The 23807-nt window shown below is 39.7% G+C and overlaps 2 protein-coding genes across 6 annotated transcripts; both read left to right on the top strand.

The window, feature by feature from the left end:
• Positions 1-1695: 1695 nt before the first annotated feature.
• On the top strand, positions 1696-12855 carry smarca4a (SWI/SNF related BAF chromatin remodeling complex subunit ATPase 4a). Of its 4 annotated transcripts, none has more exons than XM_077734054.1 (34): positions 1696-1802; positions 2862-3125; positions 3411-3543; positions 4103-4555; positions 4681-4779; positions 4891-5146; positions 5233-5359; positions 5502-5675; positions 5811-5984; positions 6092-6259; positions 6350-6400; positions 6484-6614; positions 6693-6756; positions 6836-6945; positions 7034-7181; positions 7261-7424; positions 7510-7576; positions 7669-7779; positions 7864-8106; positions 8294-8407; positions 8499-8606; positions 8705-8791; positions 8879-8925; positions 9005-9171; positions 9319-9482; positions 9553-9780; positions 10433-10510; positions 10598-10816; positions 10884-11146; positions 11215-11320; positions 11401-11502; positions 11680-11812; positions 11900-12039; positions 12246-12855. In XM_077734054.1, exons 2-34 carry the CDS (start codon positions 2904-2906, stop codon positions 12276-12278), a joined length of 4884 nt encoding a protein of 1627 aa, XP_077590180.1. In that variant the 5' UTR covers positions 1696-1802; positions 2862-2903; the 3' UTR covers positions 12279-12855. The 4 variants fall into 4 exon arrangements, with proteins under 4 accessions (XP_077590180.1, XP_077590179.1, XP_077590178.1 ...); XM_077734053.1 differs by having other exon boundaries at positions 11212-11320; XM_077734052.1 differs by having other exon boundaries at positions 9553-9819.
• Positions 12856-15079: 2224 nt separating this feature from the next.
• On the top strand, positions 15080-23331 carry ldlra (low density lipoprotein receptor a). 2 transcript variants are annotated; one of them, XM_077734694.1, is made up of 17 exons: positions 15080-15293; positions 17539-17667; positions 17758-17880; positions 18096-18470; positions 18812-18934; positions 19010-19129; positions 19208-19333; positions 19438-19609; positions 19922-20149; positions 20238-20356; positions 20443-20582; positions 20699-20840; positions 20930-21073; positions 21162-21419; positions 21683-21763; positions 21847-22010; positions 22094-23331. In XM_077734694.1, exons 1-17 carry the CDS (start codon positions 15239-15241, stop codon positions 22148-22150), a joined length of 2556 nt encoding a protein of 851 aa, XP_077590820.1. In that variant the 5' UTR covers positions 15080-15238; the 3' UTR covers positions 22151-23331. The 2 variants fall into 2 exon arrangements, with proteins under 2 accessions (XP_077590820.1, XP_077590818.1); XM_077734692.1 differs by having other exon boundaries at positions 17755-17880.
• Positions 23332-23807: the final 476 nt, after the last annotated feature.

Genomic DNA, 23807 nt, shown 5'->3' with positions numbered 1-23807 from the left:
TATGTTTACATTGTGTTGTCGACCAGTAGAGGTGAAAAAAATAAATAGTTGCAATAAGCAGAACAAATATATTTTGCTTTCCAAGTTGTCCCTTTTGATGTGCAATTGCTATTGTATGTGAATTCATTGTGTGACTGTTATGTTGTTGCTGAGAACTATATAGCACTTCAATACATTTTTCTTAATTTATTTTTTACATATGCTGATATGTGATTGATTTGATCATTCATTGTGGGAAAATGTCTTTTGGTTTCTTTTGTTTGCAATTTAAGATATTGGTGTCTACTAAATCTACATTGAAATGGATGCATGTAATGTGTTCGAAATATTTTACACATCTGAGTATAACAAAAACACTGTCTTTCAGTGATCTGCATAATTAACTGATTATCCTATGCAAGGTGTAAGGACATATAATACTCACACTGAATGTTTGACCAGCTTTCCTGCATTACTACAACATACAAAAAAGGAAAATTAAAAAAATGCATGCTTTGCTTCAACGCAAAGTGCAAACTAAATTCTAACATTTTATCGAGGGAAAACTTATAAAGATAGTGTCGGTACTGTGAAGAAAAAAAAAGCATTCTGAATGTTATATTACCTTAAATTATGCACATGATTTGCTATTGACAACTCTGTTAGAAATTAAATTGATTTGCGACAAATGCTAAGCAAGGAAGTACTAATTGGAATAAATTATGAATACTATATCAGGTTGGGTATACTACTTTTAGAGGTAATGAGTGTTTATCACAGTTTAGGATTACCTCATGTTGTCATGTCATTACTTTTAGGGCCTAGAATTTTTGTCTATTGTATTCACTGTAATTTTAATTAAGAAAAGAAAAAAAACAGCAGTCTGTTGTAAACCAAGAACCTCTATGATCCTGTATTTTTACCTCCAGCCACGGTCTCTGGAAATGAAATATATTTTAGAATTCATGTGTGCAATTCTAACATGACAGTCAATAGAGTATATGTAATAGGTATGTGAATTTGTTCCTCCTGTTACATTACAATCGCCTCTGTTTTTTGGGATCATTTAACACGTAGATTTACGTTAAAATTTTGTGGATTACACGTGCAAAAGCGGATTAGTGTAAATTTAGCAAATTGGATTAATCCAATGTATAATACGAAGTCACTGAGGATGTCTATGTTGTTGAAAATAATTTGCAAGTTTTTGACTTTTTATTTATAATCGAAGATGCTGTGTAGCGATTCTGAGTGGAATCACTTTGCATTAAACACAAATGGTTTATGTTGAATTAATTTGACTTCATTTTTGTTTATTAGAGCACTATTTTTAATACCACCATGACATAACTGCTTCTCCTAGAATTGTATGGATGGTATAATGTGATATACAGTACTAGTATATAAATTACCATAACTCAATCAATACAAGCAGTAATTCAGTTTTTTATAAGATAAGGTTATTTCTTTAATTATAATAATTATATCAAACAATCACTCGCCTTGTGAAAGGTTACATATATAATTTCCCCGATGGAAAAACAATATTTCACAGGAGGTTTATCCCTAGAAAGAGAATACAAGTCGAAAAAGGGGTACTACCATCCCCTTTCTTGTTATCATTTGTCCCCGTCATGGGACCGACATTGCATTGCTAGGGGGCGCTGTTGAGTCGAATAGGCTGTTACATTTTACTCATAGGGGAGGGGGGTGTGTGGGTGAAAAAAACGTCTGGGTAGGACGCTCTTTGTTTTCTAGCAGGGAGGAAAACCCAAGACTCTTTGAGACCGGCAAGATTTTAAACACCGCGGTTCAGCCTTTGTGTAAGTCCACTTCGATGTTGTTCTTAGATTGAACGAGTTGACTTTCGGGAACGATCACTCCGACACAGATCGGATCGGTGTTTTCCGGTTGTGTTAGGTTTAGGGAAAGACGGAGTCCACAGTTAACCGGCGGTGGCGCGACTGCGAGCAATGAATGAAATTTATATTTGGGAAATGTGTTGAGAGCGGAGCGGAGGCGAGGGTACGGGAGGCGCATTGGATCAATCAACGAGCGGCGATGGATGCGCCAAACTTTGGCTCGTGGCAACTATTAGATAAACAGATCGGACGCGTTTCTTTTTCTTTTTAATTGGCCTGAAGGAGCATGGCCGGCTAGGCTAACTACGCTAACCCGTTAGCATGTTAGCCCCCGTCATCATATAACCCTTGTTGTTATATGAGGATTTTGTTGTTGTTTCTTTTACAACACAGTTAGATCTGTATGTTATGTTTTCCCAAAAGGTTGTTTTTAACGGTTTTGATCTGTCATATTATTTAAAGTTACTGAAATATCTAGTTTTGTGGATGAATAGTTTTGAGGACCGACACAAAGTACTGCTAACAATGAAACAAGATAGGCCCAACTGGCGTTAGCTTAGCTGAATATGATGATAATTTTGAGGTGGATCTCTGATGTTGAGTTTGTATGTGTTAATGTATGGAGTTTACAATGATCCGGTGTTAAAACTGGATTTTTATAAGTCGGATCTAACAATAAGTGAAGCACACTGACAATTCCCCTACGCTGAAATCGTATTGACTTGCTAGAAAAAAGATGACTCCCTTGATTTAGTTTATCCAGATATATTATTAGATGACTCAAATACTCAATTTCTTGGTTTATGTGTGTCTTAATTAGTATTTTTTTATGTGTCAATTGCTTTTTCAACACTTGTTTGAAATGTAGTATTGTATGCTATTGTGCAATATTTACCTATTTCTGTATTTTTAGTTCATGGTATTTTTTGATGAACCTGATCGCCAATATTATGTGAATAAAAATATTTTAAATTGATATGCTGATCTGTTATTATTTTTTTTGTTTAAATTCATATCTAGGCTCCTTTGTTGCTGTGTCATTTCCCCACTCTCTCCTGAGAGATGTCCACTCCTGACCCCCCGATGGGAGGGACACCTCGACCTGGTCCTTCCCCAGGTCCAGGGCTCTCTCCGGGTGGTATGATGGGCCCAAGTCCTGGTCCATCCCCTGGTTCAGCCCATAGCATGATGGGGCCAAGTCCAGGACCCCCTGGATCTGGACACCCACACCCTCCACAAGGACCCTCAGGATATCCTCAGGAAAACATGCATCAGATGCACAAAGTACATATGCTTTATTCATATTTAGTTGCATTTCATATTATTTCGTTTGTTTCAAATATACCCAAATTGGCCACCAGTTTAAATTCATTGGTGCTTTCTTAAAAACATTTTTTCTATATTTTTTTCTTGTCAATTGGAATTTTCCTGCTCATAGCCTTATGAGTTACTTTCAATATTTTTTGTATTGCATATACTGGAATAGAGTTCAAAATAAATAAGTCAAATGGTATAAATTGATTTTTTTCTTTTGGTCCAGTCTATGATATTTGTGTATCTTTAATCCAGCCTATGGATGCCATGCATGACAAAGGAATGCCTGATGACCCTCGCTACAGTCAAATGAAAGGCATGGGAATGAGACCAGGAGGGCACAGTGGGATGGGGCCTCCTCCAAGCCCCATGGACCAACATTCCCAAGGTATTGTATCACCATGCAACACACAGTTTATCTCTGCCTTCAGGTGATTTTTAACTGTCTTTCAAGTGACACTACAGTGTGCAATTATGTTTAAAGGTGTCTTGTTTAGATTAAGAGCTGTCAAGTTGATTTTGTAACATAAATACCACTTTTCTCTTCATGACACACGCTATGAACAAAATAAAATAATCCAAATCACCTTGTGATTTCCATGCACTCATAATTGACAACCTAATCCTGCAGGCAGTTAAAAAAAACAGTTCCTCAAGAACACATCTAGCCGGTTTGTCTTCTTTCGTTGTAAATTTCTCTGCGTGACATTGCGCAAGATGATCAGAAGACCAGTTTTTTTTTTCATGCAACAAATGTGTTGGATGTCTATTGCCGTCATGGGCAGCCGAGTCTAAAATCTGAATTCATATATAAATGCATATCTAAGTTTGAATATTTAACGAGGGAGAAATTTATATTTAAGTGTACAATAAAATGTAATGCAATCCCATAATATGTTGTTGTAAATGAATCCAATCTATTTCCTCTATTTCCTCTTTCTCGTTAGGTTACCCTTCTCCATTAGGGGGTTCAGAGCATGCTCCAAGCCCCGTCCCAGCTAACGGTCCCCCATCCGGCTCCATGATGCCTGGCGGTCCATCTGGCCCAGGGGGTGGCCCAATGGAGGTTACTGGAGATCCAAACCAGGGAATGGGCCAGCCCAATCGTGGGGGTCCTCCGGGTCCAGTTGGACCAGGTGTTGCTGTGGGTGGACCAGGGCCTTCAGCAGGGCCCACGCCTTTCAACCAGAACCAGTTGCACCAACTCAGGGCTCAAATTATGGCCTACAAGATGCTGGCACGCAGTCAGCCCTTACCAGACCACCTGCAGATGGCCGTGCAAGGGAAGAGGCCCATGCCTGGGATGCAGCAACAACCCATGCCCAACATGCCCACTTCTTCAGGACCTGTGGGTGGGCCGGGGCCAGGACCAGCTCAGCCCAATTACAATAGACCTCATGGTGAGCAGGGGGAAGAAAAAATATCTAAAAATTTCAGCTATTTTTATATTTGTTGACAGAGCAGCTTTTCTAAGTGTTCAAACATTTAAATGGTTTGTAAAATATTATACGTCTCTACTTTCTAGGCATGGTTGGTCCCAATATGCCTCCTCCTGGACCGGCAGGAGTTCCCCCAGGTATGCAAGGCCAGCCTGCCAACGGACCTCCTAAATCATGGCCCGAAGGTAACTTTTTGTCTTAAAATGACTCAACAATTAGGTTAATTGTTGTGTTTTCCACAAGAAAGTGTTGTTGTTTTTTTAATTTTGTTTTACCATGTGGGCTCGTGCTTATAGGACCAATGGTGAATGCTGCTGCACCATCAAATCCTCCCCAGAAGCTCATTCCTCCTCAGCCAACTGGTAGACCCTCTCCCGCTCCTCCCTCTGTGCCACCAGCCGCCTCGCCAGTTATGCCCCCCCAGACACAATCTCCAGGTCAGCCTGCACAGCCCCCGCCAATGATGCTTCACCCAAAACAAAATCGCATTACGCCAATCCAAAAACCAAGAGGGCTGGACCCAGTAGAGATCCTTCAGGAGAGGGAATACAGGTCAGAATGTTTGGTCGATATTAAACTGAGTGTTTCTATGGTACATTATTTCATCTAATTAAATGGAGTTCTACTTTGTCTTATAGGTTACAAGCTCGTATTGCTCACCGTATTCAGGAATTGGAGAACCTACCTGGCTCCCTTGCAGGTGACCTACGTACCAAAGCAACCATTGAGCTTAAAGCCCTCAGGCTGCTGAACTTCCAGAGACAGGTATGCGTGTCTGGCTGATAAACCATTTCAATAAAGTCATTTCAAAAAATAATTAAGTGACATTTTCATTCCATTGCATTTCCATTCCATTCTGAAAAAATTAAAAAATCACCTAAAATATTTATATTTATTTCTCCCCTAGTTACGGCAAGAGGTGGTGGTCTGCATGCGTCGCGACACTGCTCTAGAAACTGCTCTTAATGCTAAGGCCTACAAGCGCAGTAAGCGGCAGTCTCTACGTGAGGCCCGTATCACAGAAAAGCTTGAAAAACAACAGAAGATTGAACAAGAACGCAAACGTCGACAGAAACACCAGGTATGTAATGCAACTTGATTTTCATAAGTTGTTATTAAACCATTTAGGGGATGTCAAGGAATATCCTTAATTATTCCCCTTTATTCTCACATTTCTGGTGAAAACTGAGCTTCTGTTCTTGTATACTTTTCATAGGAATACCTCAACAGCATCCTGCAACATGCCAAGGACTTTAAAGAGTACCATCGCTCCATCACAGCAAAACTCCAGAAGGCTACCAAAGCAATTGCCACCTACCATGCAAACACTGAGCGTGAGCAGAAAAAAGAGAATGAGCGCATTGAAAAAGAGAGAATGCGGAGGCTAATGGTGAGATTGTCTCTGAGGAGTATTATAACTGAAATAACTTTGGTTCTTAAAAGAAATCATGGTGCCGTCAGCAATTCCTTAACAGTAGGTGTTTTTTCCCCTTGCAGGCTGAAGATGAAGAGGGCTACCGTAAACTTATTGACCAGAAAAAAGATAAGCGTCTGGCCTACCTCTTGCAGCAGACCGACGAATACGTGGCTAACCTCACTGAGCTGGTGCGAGCCCACAAAGCTGCACAAGCTCTCAAGGAAAAGAAAAAGAAGAAGAAGAAAAAGGTGACTGACTGAATATCTAGCATAATTTCATATATGCACATTTAGTTTGTTACTGTGTTACTCACTGTTTTGTGGGTTGGATGCTTTCAGAAGCCAGAGGCTGTCGAGGGTGGTGCTGCTGCTCTTGGACCTGATGGAGAGGTGAGCTGGCATGTCCAAAATCTGTTTTCACAAATACCTATATGACATGGTTTAATTGCTTTTTTGCCATTCTCTTCTCCTAGCTGTTGGATGAGACCAGTCAAATGAGTGACCTCCCTGTGAAAGTCATCCATGTCGATAGTGGCAAGATTCTGACAGGGGTTGATGCGCCTAAGGCCGGTCAACTGGAGACTTGGCTTGAAATGAACCCAGGGTTCGTAAAAATACACTAGTTTTCAACTATAGCTGGTCCGAATAAACACCTTTTCATTATTGATTTGCCATATTGCAGCTATGAAGTTGCGCCACGATCGGACAGTGAAGACAGTGGCTCTGAAGAAGAGGAGGAGGAGGAGGTATACTATGCTTTTCCTAAGCTGGGCACAAAGGCACATTGTATTCCCTCTTCACATTTTCTCAATATTTTCTGTGAAGGAGGAGGATGAGAAACATCATGCCTCTTCAGCTCAGAATGAGGAGAAGAAGAAAATACCAGACCCTGACAGTGAAGATGTGTCTGAAGTAGACGTTCGGCACATCATCGAGTAAAATGCCGCTATTGCCTTTGGAAACCTTCATTCTTTGGATTTTTTTATTTTACCATGTGACTCACGCTCTTTTTATATACCTTAGGCATGCAAAGCAGGATGTGGACGATGAGTACGGAAGCGCAGCTTTCAACCGAGGACTTCAGTCCTATTACGCCGTGGCTCATGCTGTCACTGAGAAAGTGGACAGGCAATCTACACTGTTAGTCAACGGTCAGCTCAAACAATACCAGGTAAGTAGTCATTCTTTCTACTTCCATTAAAAATAACATTGTGAAGAATCATCCTAAGCATTTTAATTTTCAAATGTAGATCAAAGGGCTAGAGTGGCTGGTGTCACTTTACAATAACAACTTAAATGGCATCCTGGCTGATGAAATGGGTCTGGGAAAAACTATCCAGACCATTGCCCTGATCACCTACCTCATGGAACTCAAGCGCATCAACGGGCCTTTCCTCATCATTGTGCCGCTCTCGTGAGTCCAGAAATTCACGTTCTTAATCGGTGCAAGTTAATGACAGCCTATTGTTCCTAATATAAACTTCTATATTGCATCATAGAACCCTGTCAAACTGGGTGTATGAGTTTGATAAGTGGGCACCATCTGTTGTAAAGGTCTCCTACAAGGTCAGTTTTCAGTGCTGCATTTATGTCATAAAACTACCACTTATTCTAGTTGGTGTCATTTTTGTGTTTATTTATTGATTTGTATCCTCCAGGGCTCTCCAATTGCTCGTCGTGCTTTTGTTCCCATCCTACGCAGTGGCAAATTTAATGTGCTGCTCACGACATACGAGTACATCATCAAAGATAAACAGGTTTTAGCCAAGGTACGTATTTGCTGTCAAGTCCTCTAGAATCCTTGATTGTTTTTTTTTTTTTTTTTTTTACATAATTGTTATATCTTCCCAAAGCTTCGGTGGAAGTATATGATTGTGGACGAGGGACATCGTATGAAGAATCACCATTGTAAGCTGACTCAGGTGTTGAATACGCACTACCTGGCCCCACGGCGGGTGCTGCTCACCGGAACTCCACTGCAGAACAAACTCCCTGAGCTCTGGGCCTTGCTCAATTTCCTCCTGCCCACCATTTTCAAGAGCTGCAGCACCTTTGAACAATGGTTCAATGCTCCATTTGCCATGACTGGAGAGAAAGTAAGCATTAGTAAAATTGTGGGGCTTTGCAAATAATGATGGAGCTCAACATTATATAAAGTACACAGAATATATTGCTTCCTATTCAATATGTAGTTGGTTGAAATATTTTTTTATTCTCACTTACCGACAAAGTGCAATACAACTGTTTACTATCTCACTTCTTTACAATTCCCCCTCCCTCAAGGTTGATCTCAATGAAGAAGAGACCATTCTCATCATTCGACGTCTTCATAAGGTGCTGCGGCCTTTCTTACTACGCCGACTCAAGAAGGAGGTTGAGGCTCAGCTTCCAGAGAAGGTTTGGCTCCTTGAAACTAATGATCATGGCAGATTGATAGATACTTACAGATAATATCCTTATTTAACTCTGGGCCTTTTCTGTCTACTAGGTGGAGTATGTGATCAAATGTGATATGTCGGCACTTCAGAGAGTGTTGTACAGACACATGCAAGCGAAGGGAGTCTTGCTCACAGATGGGTCAGAGAAAGATAAGAAGGTAAAATCAAATGGCACGCAGTGGGTTAAATGAGTGCCCTATAAAGGGTTAAATAAAAATGTAAATGTTGAGCTCTATGTCCCTTGTTTTTTCTCCAGGGTAAAGGTGGTACTAAGACACTAATGAACACAATCATGCAGCTGAGGAAGATTTGCAATCACCCCTACATGTTTCAACATATTGAGGTACAGATTTTTGGTTGATAAAGAATCATTTACAGGTAGATGGATGTGAAGGATGAAGATGAAATTTTATTTGATGTGTTCTTTTAGGAGTCTTTCTCTGAACATCTGGGGTATTCCGGAGGAATAGTAACTGGGTATGTATAGCAAACAGGGGTCACTGAATGCAAATATATGTACTGTGCTGTCATTTTGGACTCGTTTTCATCTGTGCAGCGCCGACTTGTATCGTTCCTCTGGGAAATTTGAGCTGTTGGATCGTATTTTGCCCAAGTTGAGAGCCACCAACCACAAAGTGTTGCTTTTCTGTCAAATGACTACTCTTATGACCATCATGGAAGACTACTTTGCCTACCGCAACTTCAAATATTTACGTCTTGATGGTGAGAGTTTTAATGAATTTAGGTAAAAGGGGGGAGAAACTGCCTTGATATCAAGCCACACCCTCGTCAACCCCGATCACACCGTGCAGCTATAACCATGACATAAGAAAATTCAATTTTCTAAGTCTAGGGCTGTCTTTCTTTTAGGAACCACAAAGGCAGAAGATAGAGGGATGTTGTTGAAAACTTTCAATGACCCAGCTTCCGAGTACTTTGTATTTTTGCTCAGCACTCGAGCAGGAGGCTTGGGTCTCAACCTGCAATCTGCTGACACCGTTGTGATCTTTGACAGTGATTGGAACCCACATCAGGTAATGTACTCGTAGATTTGGTTGCCATGAACAAACCCAAAAATGTGAAATTTGGTATTCCATTCAACAGGACCTGCAAGCTCAGGACAGAGCCCACCGTATCGGTCAGCAGAATGAGGTGCGTGTGCTTCGCCTCTGTACTGTCAACAGCGTGGAGGAGAAGATCCTGGCAGCGGCCAAATACAAGCTCAACGTGGACCAAAAAGTCATCCAGGCGGGCATGTTCGACCAAAAGTCATCAGGCTGTGAGCGACGAGCCTTCTTACAGGCCATTCTGGAACACGAGGAACAGGACGAGGTCGGGTCTCGTGGCGGCTGCCGCACCAGGGGGACGTGGGTGGGTGTGATCCAGACACGTTGCACACCCACCCACATCTGCCTGTGCGCACCACCCACATATTCATTTTTCTTCTTCCCTCTAGTATTTGTTTTCCTCTTCTCAGGATTGCATCTCTCCACACTATACCTTTCCTCTTTCTAATTTCAGCCTCTGCACATTATTTATGGTTAATATAATAGTTCTAGTACACTTCTTTTTTTCCCTCTTTCTGCTGTTCTACTTTTGCATGTCTTTTTTTTTCAGAATTTTAGATAACACACAGCTAGGCTATACATTTGGCTTAAAAATGTATGGATTTCATTATTTACCCAAAAATTTGATTTTGAACCAAAAGTCAAAGAAAGCTCAAAATGTTGAACCCTTCCTTGGGTTCTCATTAAATCCAGGTACCCTTGATACCGGATATGGGCACACAAGCTTACAGCGCTCCTCTATTTGGTGTCAAGGTGGAATAAATCATCAATCCAATATGATGGAAACTACAATTTAAACTAATGTACAATTTATAATTTAGAAAATTCAAAATCTCTAAATGGGAGGTACAGGCAAAGGTACTCCAAACATTGTGTTTGTTTCTTTGTCTCAACTGCACTGTCTGATCTCTCTACAGGAGGAGGATGAGGTTCCTGATGATGAGACAGTCAATCAGATGATTGCCAGAAGTGAAGAGGAGTTTGAGCAGTTCATGGTTAATATTGCCTTGCATTTGCTAAGAAAATAGCTTTCCATTTAATAATCAGTGATCACTAAGCATCACTGTTGCTGGAATTTTCAGCGTATGGACCTCGATCGACGTCGTGAGGATGCCCGCAACCCCAAGAGAAAACCTCGTCTCATGGAGGAGGATGATCTTCCCAGTTGGATTTTAAAAGATGATGCTGAGGTTGAGAGGCTTACCTGTGAAGAAGAAGAGGAGAAGATGTTTGGCCGAGGATCCCGCCAGCGCAAGGAGGTGGACTACAGTGACTCCCTCACTGAGAAACAGTGGTTGAAGGTACAAATCCACATCGCTTTCAAACACTGTTGTCCTGTGTGGTTAACTCTTTAATTTCTTTTCAAAGGCAATAGAAGAGGGCAATCTGGAAGACATTGAGGAGGAAGTGCGACACAAAAAGACAACTAGAAAACGCAAGCGGGATCGTGACCATGACGGGGGTCCCGCTACACCCAGCTCCAGCAGCGGACGAGGACGCGACAAGGACGAGGAAGTCAAGAAAGCAAAGAAACGTGGTCGTCCACCTGCTGAGAAACTTTCTCCTAATCCTGCTTCCCTCACCAAGAAGATGAAGAAGATAGTTGATGCTGTTATCAAATACAAGGATGGGTGAGCCTACTCGATGAGAACATGTGCTTTAGCGTGAGTTGATTTGCCTCATGTCATTGGCTCAGTAGCAATGGACGACAACTGAGTGAGGTCTTCATCCAACTGCCCTCTCGGAAGGAGCTGCCAGAGTACTATGAGCTTATTCGCAAACCAGTAGACTTCAGGAAGATCAAGGTATAAATGATTTGTTTTTGATTCTTCTTTTTTTTACCCCCTTATGTTAATCCATAAATGACATACACTTCACTTAACAGGAAAGGATCCGCAGCCACAAGTATCGCAGCTTGAATGATCTCGAAAAGGATGTCATGCAGCTCTGTCAGAATGCTCAGACTTTCAACCTCGAGGGATCTCTGGTTAGTCTTGACATCAAGGTTTTTTTTGTTCTAAATGACAAAAAATATTAAATTACACAGGCCTACAAAAAACATTGTGAAATGCATTGTTCTTCATCAGCAATTACCGAAATCATAATTCAGTCATTGTATTTTAAATCCATAGATTTCTATTGACTATATTTCCATTTCCATTAGATCTACGAAGACTCCATCGTGCTTCAGTCTGTCTTTACCAGCGTGAGGCAGAAAATCGAGAAGGAGGAGGACAGTGAAGGAGAAGATAGCGAAGAAGAGGATGAAGAGCTGGATGAAGGTTCCGAGTCTGAATGTAAGTTTTTTTCGCCATGCTATGTGGTTTATTCAAGGTCCTGTTTGCAAATGTTAAGAGGCAATAACAAGATACTTTTCCTCCCAGCCCGTTCTGTGAAGGTTAAGATTAAACTTAGCCGGAAAGAAAAGGGGGAGCGAAGTGGAAAAGGACAGCGACGGAGGGGGCGTGGCGTCCGGGCTAAACCTGTCGTGAGCGACGACGACAGCGAGGATGAACAGGACGAGGTGAGAAATTTCTTTATAATACTGCAATAAGAGCACTCGTATGTTGGCTGAGATAGGCTCCAGCACCCCCTGGCCTCTTCCCAGTCAATATTCTATGAACTTTTAGCGCTGTCAGAAATACAACAGCATGGGAGCCACTGGTGTTTGAAATGGATTTTGCCTTTTATGAAGCTCATCAGGTTTTTTTGTTGCTATTGTTTTTTCAGGAACATTCGGTGAGCGGCAGTGATGAGGACTGAATCTGAACCACTCCTAAAATGGACCAATGGCCTACTAAGCTACTTGACTATTTTCTTTCTTTAGCTTCAGCAGGGAGATGTTCAGTTGAAGACCTAGTTTTACCTACATCTGATTTTAGTGAGACTGCTGTATGCTCATTAAAGTATATCACCTATTGAAAAGCAAAAAAAAAAAAGTACATTCAAACGTATGATTTAAGCTATCCACCTCCATATTTAAACATGATCGGTAGTCTTTCCCTGCCTTTTTTTTCTTGACTTTTTGACTGATCATGAAGTCAAATAGATTGATTGATTTATGTTTTTTCTAAATTAGTTTTCACACCCTTTTCAGAAGTGAACCAACAGACACTGTGTTATCTTGAATCCCCTTTTGAATGCATGTCGTGCGTCTGTGGAAATGCACCTGGATGTGTCTTGTTCTGTAATTTAAGACTACAAGCGGGAACATGGTACGGCCCACCCGCAGCCCCTCCCTCTCAGGTTGTGTATGTAAACAGGGAGGGAGGGACGGGACCATTTTCTCCTGTCGGTGTCACTGGATTCCAAAAGTACAATAAAGGCATCTCGTAATAAATTTCTCAGGTCATTTTTTTGAACCGCTTTATCCACATTAAGGTCACGGGGGGTGCTGGAGCCTATCCCAGCTGAGTCCGGGCCAGAGGTGGGGGGGGGGGGACACAGGGCACAAAGAGACAACCATGCACCCTCACACCCATACCAAGGGGCAATTTAAAGTGTCCAATCAACCTACCATGTGTTTTTGGAATGTGGGTGGAAACGAGTACCTGGAGGAAACCCACGCAGGACCGGGAAGAACATGCAAAGTCCACTGAGGTGGACTGACCTGGATTTGACCCTAGGACTCCAGAGCTGTGAGGCCAACGCGGTGAGTATTTATTTTTTAAAACCAGTAGATGGCGTTTACTGGCCATTGTATACTTTAAAAATTGTATACGTACTTATCTCATGTTTGCTTTGCAAGCGGCTGTCATCTCAGTTAATTATTATTTAACAGCACCAGGACTGTTTTGCATTATTTCCCAAGATAAATAGTGCATGAGAAAACCCAGGATAAATGTCATTGATGCTAATATAAAAGATACTTTCTCCCTACTGTTTATGGTGATAGATGTCCAATCCATTTGAACTGGGAGGGCTGTCGGCCTTATCACTTCCAATGGTTTGGACGTCTACTACTAACAAATTCATTTTAACTTGGAATGAAGGCCTCATTTTGTTTATATTTTTATTATTTGCTATTAAAAATCAGATAGTTGAAATTCGGTGGCACCGCAGTATTAGCATGGGATAGGCTCCAGCACCCTATGTGACCCTAATGAGGATAAAGTGGTTCAGAAAATGAATGAATAGATGAAATTCAGTTATTGTTGTTGTTTTTGGATTCAGTCGTGTTGATGGAGGGAGACATGGAAAACAGACTGGATTAGGGCCCTTGAGGACCAGAGTTGGAAACCCCTGGTTTAAGCTGAACGGAAGGAGGAGGCAGGTAACACATTTTTGACAAGTGTTAACAGGCTGTAGAAAATTGGCGCACAGCAGCCGACAAACTAGAAGAACCAGAAAACGTAGATGGGTGTGTTACTCACCCCCCTAAGTTGTCTTTAGTTTATTGTATGTCCTTATTGTTCAAATAGAATAAATATCTGTTTTATCATAGTTGAAAAGTAGCAAATTAGATTTAAAGAGTTGGAAAGCCACATACAGGCATTTTCTGACATCGTATGTAATCACATACTTTTTTTTTGTCTTGTGTTTATACAGTTACTGTAAACCTACCCTTTTCTTAACTAATGCCAGAACTTTGTTTCATAGAAGTAATATTGTAGTATGGATTAATTGTACTTTTTGCTGTATTCATCTGGAGAATGTTGCTCGTGAAATTTAACTGTCCACTTGAAATACTTTCTGGGAAATACTAACATAAATCTTCTCGGGTTACATTAGATGCTTCATTCATGTGGTAAACCCTTGAGATTAGTTAGTTTCTGGTAGTAAACCTTGACTATGCAATCACGTATGTGACCTACTGAATGGTATAAAGAGGGGAAGCTGTTATCTTAGGAATTCTACAAATATCCAAATGTCTTCTGTGGTCTTCCACTTTCAGCTCACCACTGCATTCCTACTTGGAAACAATATCACATTCTATATTTTGTTTTTCAAGCCAGATTTTCATTTGCCATTCACAGTCAAAACCATCTTGTAACTACTCAAACTTTGCTTTGCTTTATATATCAGGAACTTCTGATGCAATTAAATAATAACCGACTCTCATTTTCTGACTAAACTACATGTTTTTTTTCTATATTGCGTTCCTTCCTGTAAAAGTCATATGTCAAGTTTACAAAAGACATACTATAGAATCTCTCACCTAACAATAAACTGTCCACGTAGGCCTTTAAAGTAGACATTGAGTCTCATGCAAATACTTTTAATCATCTCAACTCTCTGCCTTATTCATTTGCAATGTTTTATATTACAGTAAAGACCCCCGATGCTGCACCCGTGTCAAGGATGTATTGCTCAAAGGTCAAAATCCAATCATGGAGGGGGAAAAAAACATTTGCCATGTGCCACGTGAGCACGTGAGCCTTCTTTGAAGGGGTTAAATTCATAGTAAAAAAAAAAAAAATCATTTCTAGGGCAGAGCTCCACCTCCGGATTGTTGAGTCTGCAGCGGTTCACAAATCACCCCACTTGAAACCCCGCCTTCTGACCACAGCCCCCCCAGCATCTCACTGGTCCCACCCACCCGGTGGGCTACATTGAAATGGGTTTTATCTTGTTGCCAAACATTGCACAGAGAGTGTAGGATCATCCTTTAGTACGACCTCGCAGCAGCATCACATCACATCATTTTACTATACTGACATTTTCTATCATAATTAGAGTCACATAAAAATAGTCCTAAGAACATCCCCCAGTGTGTGGAAACCATGGGACAGCTCTATTTCTTCCTGGCATTACTTATCTACTCTCAAGTTCAAACAAGTAAGTCCAAATGTATTGCTTTAATTGTTTTTCCCCCTCTGTGCCGTGCTTTATAATTACATGAAATATGAGAAAGGCCAGAAATATCCATTATGTTTGGGTTTAAATTGCCGGATATATGGTGATGAGTTGGGGGTGGTGTTACGGGTATGACTGGTCTGCTAGAATGTAGGTCAAATCTTTCCCAGTCTTTCTTTCACGTGATGAAAATATTGCAAGCATTAGTAGGTTTTGTTTTTAGTAACTACCATTAATATATACTGCATTCTAGCTATCTGAGGCCTATTTTTTTCATTCATTTCATGGTGTTTTTGACCTGCTTTTCACTTGTTGATGATCAAGATAGTAGTGGTCCCTGTAGCCAATCAGCTTCTCTGAGTGGGTGAGGACAGTTGGTCTGTCATTCAAGTGGAATGCCCCTTACCCTTTTGTTGAACTTTGGAAAATCCACCATAGGAATATTTAGATGTATTTGATGAAGACGTGGTAATGTAAACACTCTTCCAAATTTAGCTTGTTTCCCTTATAGCTTAAAACTGTCCAAATGAATGGAATTCCTCCGCACAAGCCTCTAATACACTGTTTCAGTTTTGGTCACATACTGTCAGACCGGTACCACCCAGAATACGTTTCCTGGTGAGTTGTCAAACTGCTTTCCCATTCAGTTTCTCAGAATTCCAAAGTTGGCCTCAACTTTGGAAAGTAAACATTCAACTCCCACAAAAAAAAATCAATTCACTCATATTGATTTTCAACTTTGACCTGCAAAATGAGAAGAAAAAAATCAGTTCTTGGTGATTATTTTTGCACCAAAATGTACCGAATGTGACCCGAGAAAGCTCATCAGAAATATACAAGAAAATGAACCTAAATTATCTAATTGAACATTCGTGCTGGATTTGTTGGAACAAAAATCCGCACCCACTGTACCCTTTTGTGAAATAGTTTGGATCAATTAAACACACCAGATACCTGAGACAGACTAGCAAAACTTGGCAGCACATTTATTTTTTCAGGATCGCTTTGTCCCAGGTCAGTCCATAAGTTCAACAATGAGTCAATGTTGATTTTTTTTTAAGTCTGGACTTTAATCTCAATGAATAAATAATGTGTATGACAACAAATAGTTGATTAGTATTGTGGTTTTTGGACAGCTGTCCTTTCCTTGAGGTTTTATTTTTCATATAACTTTTTTATGTTTACACCCTATATATTCAAAACCAATGCAACCTAAAAAAAAAAAAAACTATATATTTTTTAAATAACAGGTCAAGGACACTACTGTTTTGGGTCAAGTCATCAAAATAAGATGTATATAATCACAAGAACTGTCAATATTTACATGCAGATTTCAAACTCTTCAATTGAATCAAAATGAAGCCTCCACCCCCCCTTTTTCATTTTTTTCTTCTTCAAGTAATGTTTGCGTTTTTATGCCACGACTGACGTATGACGAACTAAGAGTTCAAGTCTTCTCATAGCTTCAACTCTTGGCCTTTGGTCAATATTTGATTGTTTTGCTTTTGTTTTTCCTGGAAAGAGGTCATATTTGAACAGATGAAACCCCACCACAAGCCTTGCAGCTTTCAAACAACAAGAAAACCCTTCAAATAACTCAATAGATCATCTATTTTATGATTACGTGCTCCAGAACGGATACAGACTTTTCCACAATTGCAGAGAGAGAGAGCACCAGATGTTTGTCTTATGATGTACAGCAGCAGCTCATGGCAAGAAAGAGTCTTTCAAGTCACGTTTTCATTAAACGTGTACAAACTAAAACATGCTTGAATTGAAATATAAACACATTATTTTTCTCTTTTGTGAGGCATAATATTGTTTTTCATTGTCATTTGTGCACTTTATGGTGAACCTTTAAATCTCATTATACTGGTATAGATAGTAAAAGCATCCAATTCAATTCAATACTGTGTTTGCACCTAGGCTCCATTCATTTGGCTTTGTTTGGCAATATCAAGTACTATTAGAATAACTAAAGAATTGATATTTCCCAACTTTGAATATGTCCAAGGTGGAGGAATAGGTGAACACACCCTTATTTGGTTCTTAATCGGTCTCGGTCATATCACGGCAATTATAGAAATGAAATCTTCCACACTTTTTTAGTTCTATGAGCAATTTAGAGTCATTCAATAGTATGCAATGTTTTATTGTCTTTATTATTGGATTGATGGATCCCTTGAACCTGTAATAATATGCATAAATATTCTTATGTCTGTTTCAGCGGATGCGCTGACAGCGTGTGGAGGAAATCAGTTCACTTGTGTTAATGGGAGATGTATCACCATGAGTTCGTTGTGTGACGATGTAGATGACTGTGGAGATGGAACTGACGAGTCTCATTATGCTTGCTGTAAGTATGAGAATATAGGTGTAGTATTTCCCTGATGTGGTGATTTATAAGATTTTAAACAGTATTGAATTGTGTGTGTTTGTATAGCAGCGGCTATGAGATGTCACAAATCCGAATTCAGTTGCAATGCTAGCTCTCCCCTGTGTATCCCAAACACTTGGCGCTGTGATGGGAGAGCAGATTGTGCAAATGGATTTGATGAAGAGAACTGTGGTGAGAAATGATGAATCTTTCCATTTAAAAAAATATATATTTTCTTTTTTTCAAATACACATCACTTATCTTGCCATAAAGCTTTTTGACAAATTTCAAGGCATATGCACAAGTTTATTCTGAAGTGAAAATCCAGATGCACTGCTGACACAAATAAGTCCATCATCTTTTTTGATGACTTTTCATTCATAGCTTTCTTCATTCTTCTCTCTCAGAACCGAAAAATTGCACAAAAACTGAGTTCCGTTGCACAAATGGCGAGTGTGTGTCGAAATCCTTTGTGTGCGACGGTGAAGCAGACTGCAACGACGACAGCGATGAGGCCTCCTGCCTACCGATTACGTGCAGTGTAGCTTCATTTCAGTGCAATAACAGCGTTTGCCTTCCACGTCTGTGGGCCTGCGATGGCGACGCCGATTGTGCGGACGGTTCGGATGAGTGGCCCCAGAACTGCGGTACTACGGCACCTGCACCTTCTCACCACTGCTCTTCCATGGAATTCCACTGCAATAGTGGCGAATGCATTCACGGAAATTGGAAGTGTGATGGAGATGTTGACTGCCGTGATGGATCCGATGAAAATGCCTGTGGTAAGTGTTTGTTAAATTGGCTTCAGTAATGGGATGGAATTAAAAAAAAAATAGCCTGAAAACAACTGAAAGCAGCTCACTATGTTTTTGGACTTACAAAATAGAGAAAATGTTAAGTTGGCTAGAAAATGTGTTATTATAGCTCTTGATAATACACCAACATACAATTTACAATGTATTATATATATTATACATTATACATTACATTTTACTGAATTTTTTTTATATACTATACTTTCTTTTGTAGCACTGTTTTAGTTACAATTGGGGGAAATTCTCATCCGTCTATTTGTATCTCTCGCCGTACCTTCTGTTCTGTTTTTTTTTTCTTTTTTGTATAGAAACTCACTGTGACACCTTGACTAGTTTTAAGTGTCGTAGCGGAGAGTGTATCAGCAAGGATAAGGTTTGCAACAAAGACGGTGACTGCAAAGATTGGTCAGATGAGCCAATAAGAGAATGTGGTGTGTACCGAGTTAGTTAGCACCATCTGCTTTATCCATAGGAAAACTAAGTGATTTTTTTCTCTTTTTCTTCAGGCTTGAAAGGATGTATGTTCGATAATGGAGGCTGTTCTCATGTCTGCAACGACCTTAAAATTGGTTTTGAGTGTCTTTGTCCCAACGGATATGAACTGGTGGATAACAATAAATGTGAAGGTACAACGAAAATATTGACTTTGTGAAGAATTAATTTTTTATAATTTACAAATGAAAATTTAACGTGTCTCTCATCAGATATTGATGAGTGTGCCAACCCGGATACTTGCAGCCAGATCTGTTTAAACCAGATAGGCAGTTACAAATGTAGCTGTGAAGAAGGTTACCAAGTTGATCCATCAACCAAAGCCTGCAAGGCCATTGGTAAAAAAAATCTGATTTCTGTCTCAATCTTTGTGAATGTGGATTTTATCACAACAAGAAGTTATTTTCAGTTCAAGATAAATTGTCTTTTATGATCTTGTTAGGTACGATTGCATATCTTTTCTTCACCAATCGTCATGAAGTCAGAAAAATGACCTTGGACAAGAGTGAGTACAACCAGGTCATTCCCGGTCTGAAGAACGCCGTGGCCCTGGACATAAACATGGCTACTAAAGACATCTACTGGTCGGATATATCCTTAAAGAAAATTTACAGGTGAGGGGTCAATTGAAATTGAACTGGAACTCACAAAGAAGGGTATTAACATCATGTTAACTGTTCCAACTTAAAAACTGCTTCTTATTTTGTCCCTCATGAACAAAATTTGGGGTAAATTCCATCCCAAAATGTCTGCATTAGACCCAGTGCAATAATTTGACTCCATGGTCAATGTTAATGCACTCACAAAAACTTTTCATTGAAAGAAATGTATTCTTTTGATGAAGGTTTTTCCATTTCTCGCTTCCTAAAATGTATTTACACTATCATTTTCCCATGTAAAACCCCAGTTATTTCATTTAATGCCAGAGCTCCAATGGAATCAGCACATAACTCCACTCATCACACCATTCTGGTTTCTGATGACATTGATGCACCTGAGGGTATTGCCTTTGACTGGATCCACGGCAATCTTTATTGGACGGATAGTGTTCGTGCTACCATCTCCGTGGTAACCGCCGATGGTAGTCGCCGGAAAACTCTCTTCTCCCAAGGCCTATCTAAACCCCGCGCAATCGTGGTAGACCCCTACAACAAGTAAGCCACTTTTCTAAACAACCACGACCTTATGCTTTTCATGTCAATCTTGCAGTGGAAATGATTTATCCATGTTTTATCTGGACAGCTTCATTTACTGGACCGACTGGGGAAATCCTGCTAAAATCGAAAAAGGTGGTTTGAATGGAGGCGACCGTGTCGCTCTGGTCACTGATAACATTGTATGGCCCAATGGAATCACATTAGGTATAACCCAGCATTCTTGTCTCTCTACTTTGCCTCATCTATATTTAAAGAATGACTGGTTGACCTGTTTTTCTCTTTCACCCTAGACCTGTTAAACCACCGGCTCTACTGGGTGGACTCAAAGTTGCATACCCTTTCCAGTATCGACATGCAAGGTGGGGGAAGGCACACACTAATTATTGATGAACACAAGCTGCGCCACCCTTTGGGAATTGCTGTTTTTGAGGTACTTATTTACTTATTTTAATTTCGCTGCATCCCTAATTTAAACTTGCTTTGTGGTTTCAAAAGAATTGTTATAATTCTCACCTAATAAAGTATATTATTTCTTTTGTATTAAAGGAAAGAGTGTTCTGGACAGACATCAGTAACAATGCCATCCTCAGTGCTAATAGGCTGACTGGCACAGATATCTCTCCTGTAGCAGAGCACCTGCCATCTCCAGACGACATTATTTTGTACCATAACCTTAAACAGCCAGCTGGTTAGTGCCAACAAAACAATGCTTGACAATCAATCCATTTTCGCCAATGGCAGGCAATGGGTTCATTTCACAACTTCCATACTTTACAGGGAGAGACTGGTGTCAAGTGTCCAACAGTCAGTGTGAATTCATGTGCCTTGGAGCACCTCAAGTGGGCAGACATCCTCCTAAATATACCTGTGTTTGTCCTGATAATATGATGCTCGCAGATGACATGAGGAGATGTGTACCAGGTATGTTGATTAGATCTGTGATTGATTTAAAGTGGCATTTCATATTTTACCTCCAGCTGATTGTTTTTATTTATGTTCTTTCTATCAGCGGTGTCAACAACTGCCGCTCCAGCGGAACCTCCGATTCCAACTACAAGGCAACCTGAACTAACTACAAACCCACCCAAAGCCAAAACAACTATCGCTCCCATTACTAGCACCACCAGAGATGTGATCAAGCCAGTAGCGAGCACCACAATGAGGCCTCTGGTCAGGACCACCACGCCTGAATTTAGGAAAACTACAAAACAGCCAGCTAAACCCAAATTCCTCCAGACTACCATAAAAACTCCAGTCATTTCACAAGGTAAAATATTATCTTTGCACATTTTCAAAGCCTACTTTTCACGATACAATTGGTCAAATAATGTATGTCGAATAGATGCAATTTTTAATAACAGATAACAGTATTTATGTAAAACACAGCTAATCCATATGGACAATTTGACTACTTTTTAGTTATTCAAGGCAAGCAAAATATACAACATGAATTGACGTGATGTTTTTTGCAAAATTTATTGTAATCATATAATAGATGGCTGCGTATTACAATGTCAATTCTATCCTCAGATATTCCAAATGATTCTGCTGCAAAGGAACCCACAACATCGTCTAGCAACCCTATTGCTTTGTACATCGTCTTACCTCTGGGTGAGTAACTTTAATTTCAGAAGCCACTCTTAAAATGTTAGTATGTTAACAATAGCTAAATCGCTCTGTCTATTTCTCTGTAGCAATCATTTGCATGCTGGCTTTCGGAGGAATTCTACTATGGAAAAACTATAAACTAAAGAACACCAACACCATTCACTTTGACAATCCTGTCTATCAAAAAACCACAGAAGACCAAGTGCACATTTGGAGGAACAACGGTACTGATGGTTATTCCTATCCAAAAGTAAGTGAGTTTTCATCTTTTACCTGAAGAAAAAGATTTAGATAATAGTCTCTAAAGTATACGTGACCTTTCTTGCTCAACAGAAACAAGTTGTGAGCCTGGATGAAGAGACGGACAACCCAATGTTTACTGAGAACTAAAACTTAATGTCACATGGGATTGAATTCAAAGGCATTATGAGAGGAAGAATATCTCCACACTGCAAAAAAAAGCCTTAAGGAAATTCAGGTTGCATTCATGAGGAACCTTTTACTTGTTTGTTTGTTTATTTTCACTAGCCCCAACATAATATGTCACTCATACAGATGTCTTATGACTGGCAGGCAGTAATTTAATATAAAAATTTTGATATAACAGATTTAAAAGATGGATTTTTTGGCGTAATTAAACTTAATTATGAATTCTGTGACAATCTTAATGTGACACATAATCCTAAATTCAACCATCGATCCAAGATACTAAATTAATGCAAGTTTTGCACATTATTATCCATTTGAAATGTTGATGAAAGGTCTTTCAAGTTGTTGATAGGTTCATAGTGAAATGCCCAAATATGAGCAAACTTAGTATATATATAATCCTTTCTCAAAATATTTTGGGTTCTCTCTTTTTGAAATAGAAATAATTTTCCACAAAGCTTGAATGTTAATTGCCAATGAAATGTGGGGCAATGGCTTATTTGCTTTCTTCACCTCAGTATTCATTTTGAATGATCACTTTTTGGAGAGTAAGAACCTCAAGTAGTGCTGCTCACTCATTTGTGCCTTGAATAGTACAGCGCATACTACTCTCAGTCTGAGGAGGACCTACACATTCCTTGGAACGGCTTTGATGCAACCATGTGTGACCAATGGGGCCTAATGCATTGTACTACTTACTACACGTGTATATATTTATAGCCTCTCAGAAAAGCAGAAGCTAACGCTGTGTTGCCAACAGAAGAAAAACGTGCCTGATGACAATCTTTTTTGTTTTGAGCTTCAGTGCTTTGGTGTTTTTTTCTTTAATTGTTGCTAAAAAGTCAATTGTAGGGTATTGTACAGAATGCGTAAAACAAATGTCTATTTACGGTGACATGTTACGACGAGGAGAGTCTATTGTGATCTTTTTTTTTGTCTTTCTGGTGGAAGTTAGAAAATCTTGTGAAGATGTACAAAAGCTGATTTTTTTTTTTTGACATTCGTCCACCGGGAATGGAGTTTATGCTTATGTAAATAGGGTGTTCATAAATGTAAATATTTGTCCTGTTTTCAGGAAATGATCCTTTTGCTGTTCCCGTTTTTGTTCACTGTGCAAGAATAAAAAAAATCTATTTATTTTAGATCCTCTCTGAGCTCTTTTATTTGTCTTTAGGATGTAATATGAGTTTTCAGTTCTATTTTACTCTCTCACAGTTAACCACAGTTTTAACTCATTGGCTGACATTGGGGGTGAAAGACGTCCACTCCATTTCAAGACATTCATTCTTTAATTAAAATAAATATTCTGGGTGCCGATAGTATATAATAAATAAAAAAAACTTCATCAAAACTAAGCTTTAACCTATTCCTACAGTATTAACAAAGTTTCAAACTAGGAAAGTATTGTCCTTCTGTTTTAGTAAACATTTCACAACATCAAAAGCATATTTTGGATCGCATAGTCATTTTATGGTTTTGTGATTGTTGTCCTCTCTTTCCAATTTTAGTGAAATACCATATGTAGCATATTGTTACTGCACGTGAGACAGTTTGATTTGTAGTATTATAAGTGCAGAAGCATATTCCGCTGTTTAACAGCTGTGGTATGCAGACATGG

Source organism: Stigmatopora nigra, chromosome 15 (genome assembly GCF_051989575.1).
Source record: "Stigmatopora nigra isolate UIUO_SnigA chromosome 15, RoL_Snig_1.1, whole genome shotgun sequence".
Classification (NCBI taxonomy): Eukaryota; Metazoa; Chordata; class Actinopteri; order Syngnathiformes; family Syngnathidae; genus Stigmatopora; species Stigmatopora nigra.
The sequence above is the reverse complement of the archived record's forward strand: the minus strand, read 5'-3'. Positions and strand labels throughout refer to the sequence as shown.

Coding starts and splice junctions, on each gene's coding strand:
- ldlra (XM_077734692.1), top strand. CDS start 15,239: ATGGGACAGCTCTATTTCTTCCTGGCATTACTTATCTACTCTCAAGTT. Junction 15,294..17,538: donor CTACTCTCAAGTTCAAACAA/GTAAGTCCAAAT, acceptor TGTCTGTTTCAG/CGGATGCGCTGACAGCGTGT. Junction 22,011..22,093: donor ATGGTTATTCCTATCCAAAA/GTAAGTGAGTTT, acceptor CTTGCTCAACAG/AAACAAGTTGTGAGCCTGGA.
- smarca4a (XM_077734051.1), top strand. CDS start 2,904: ATGTCCACTCCTGACCCCCCGATGGGAGGGACACCTCGACCTGGTCCT. Junction 6,946..7,033: donor GACGTTCGGCACATCATCGA/GTAAAATGCCGC, acceptor TATATACCTTAG/GCATGCAAAGCAGGATGTGG. Junction 7,182..7,260: donor GTCAGCTCAAACAATACCAG/GTAAGTAGTCAT, acceptor TTTCAAATGTAG/ATCAAAGGGCTAGAGTGGCT.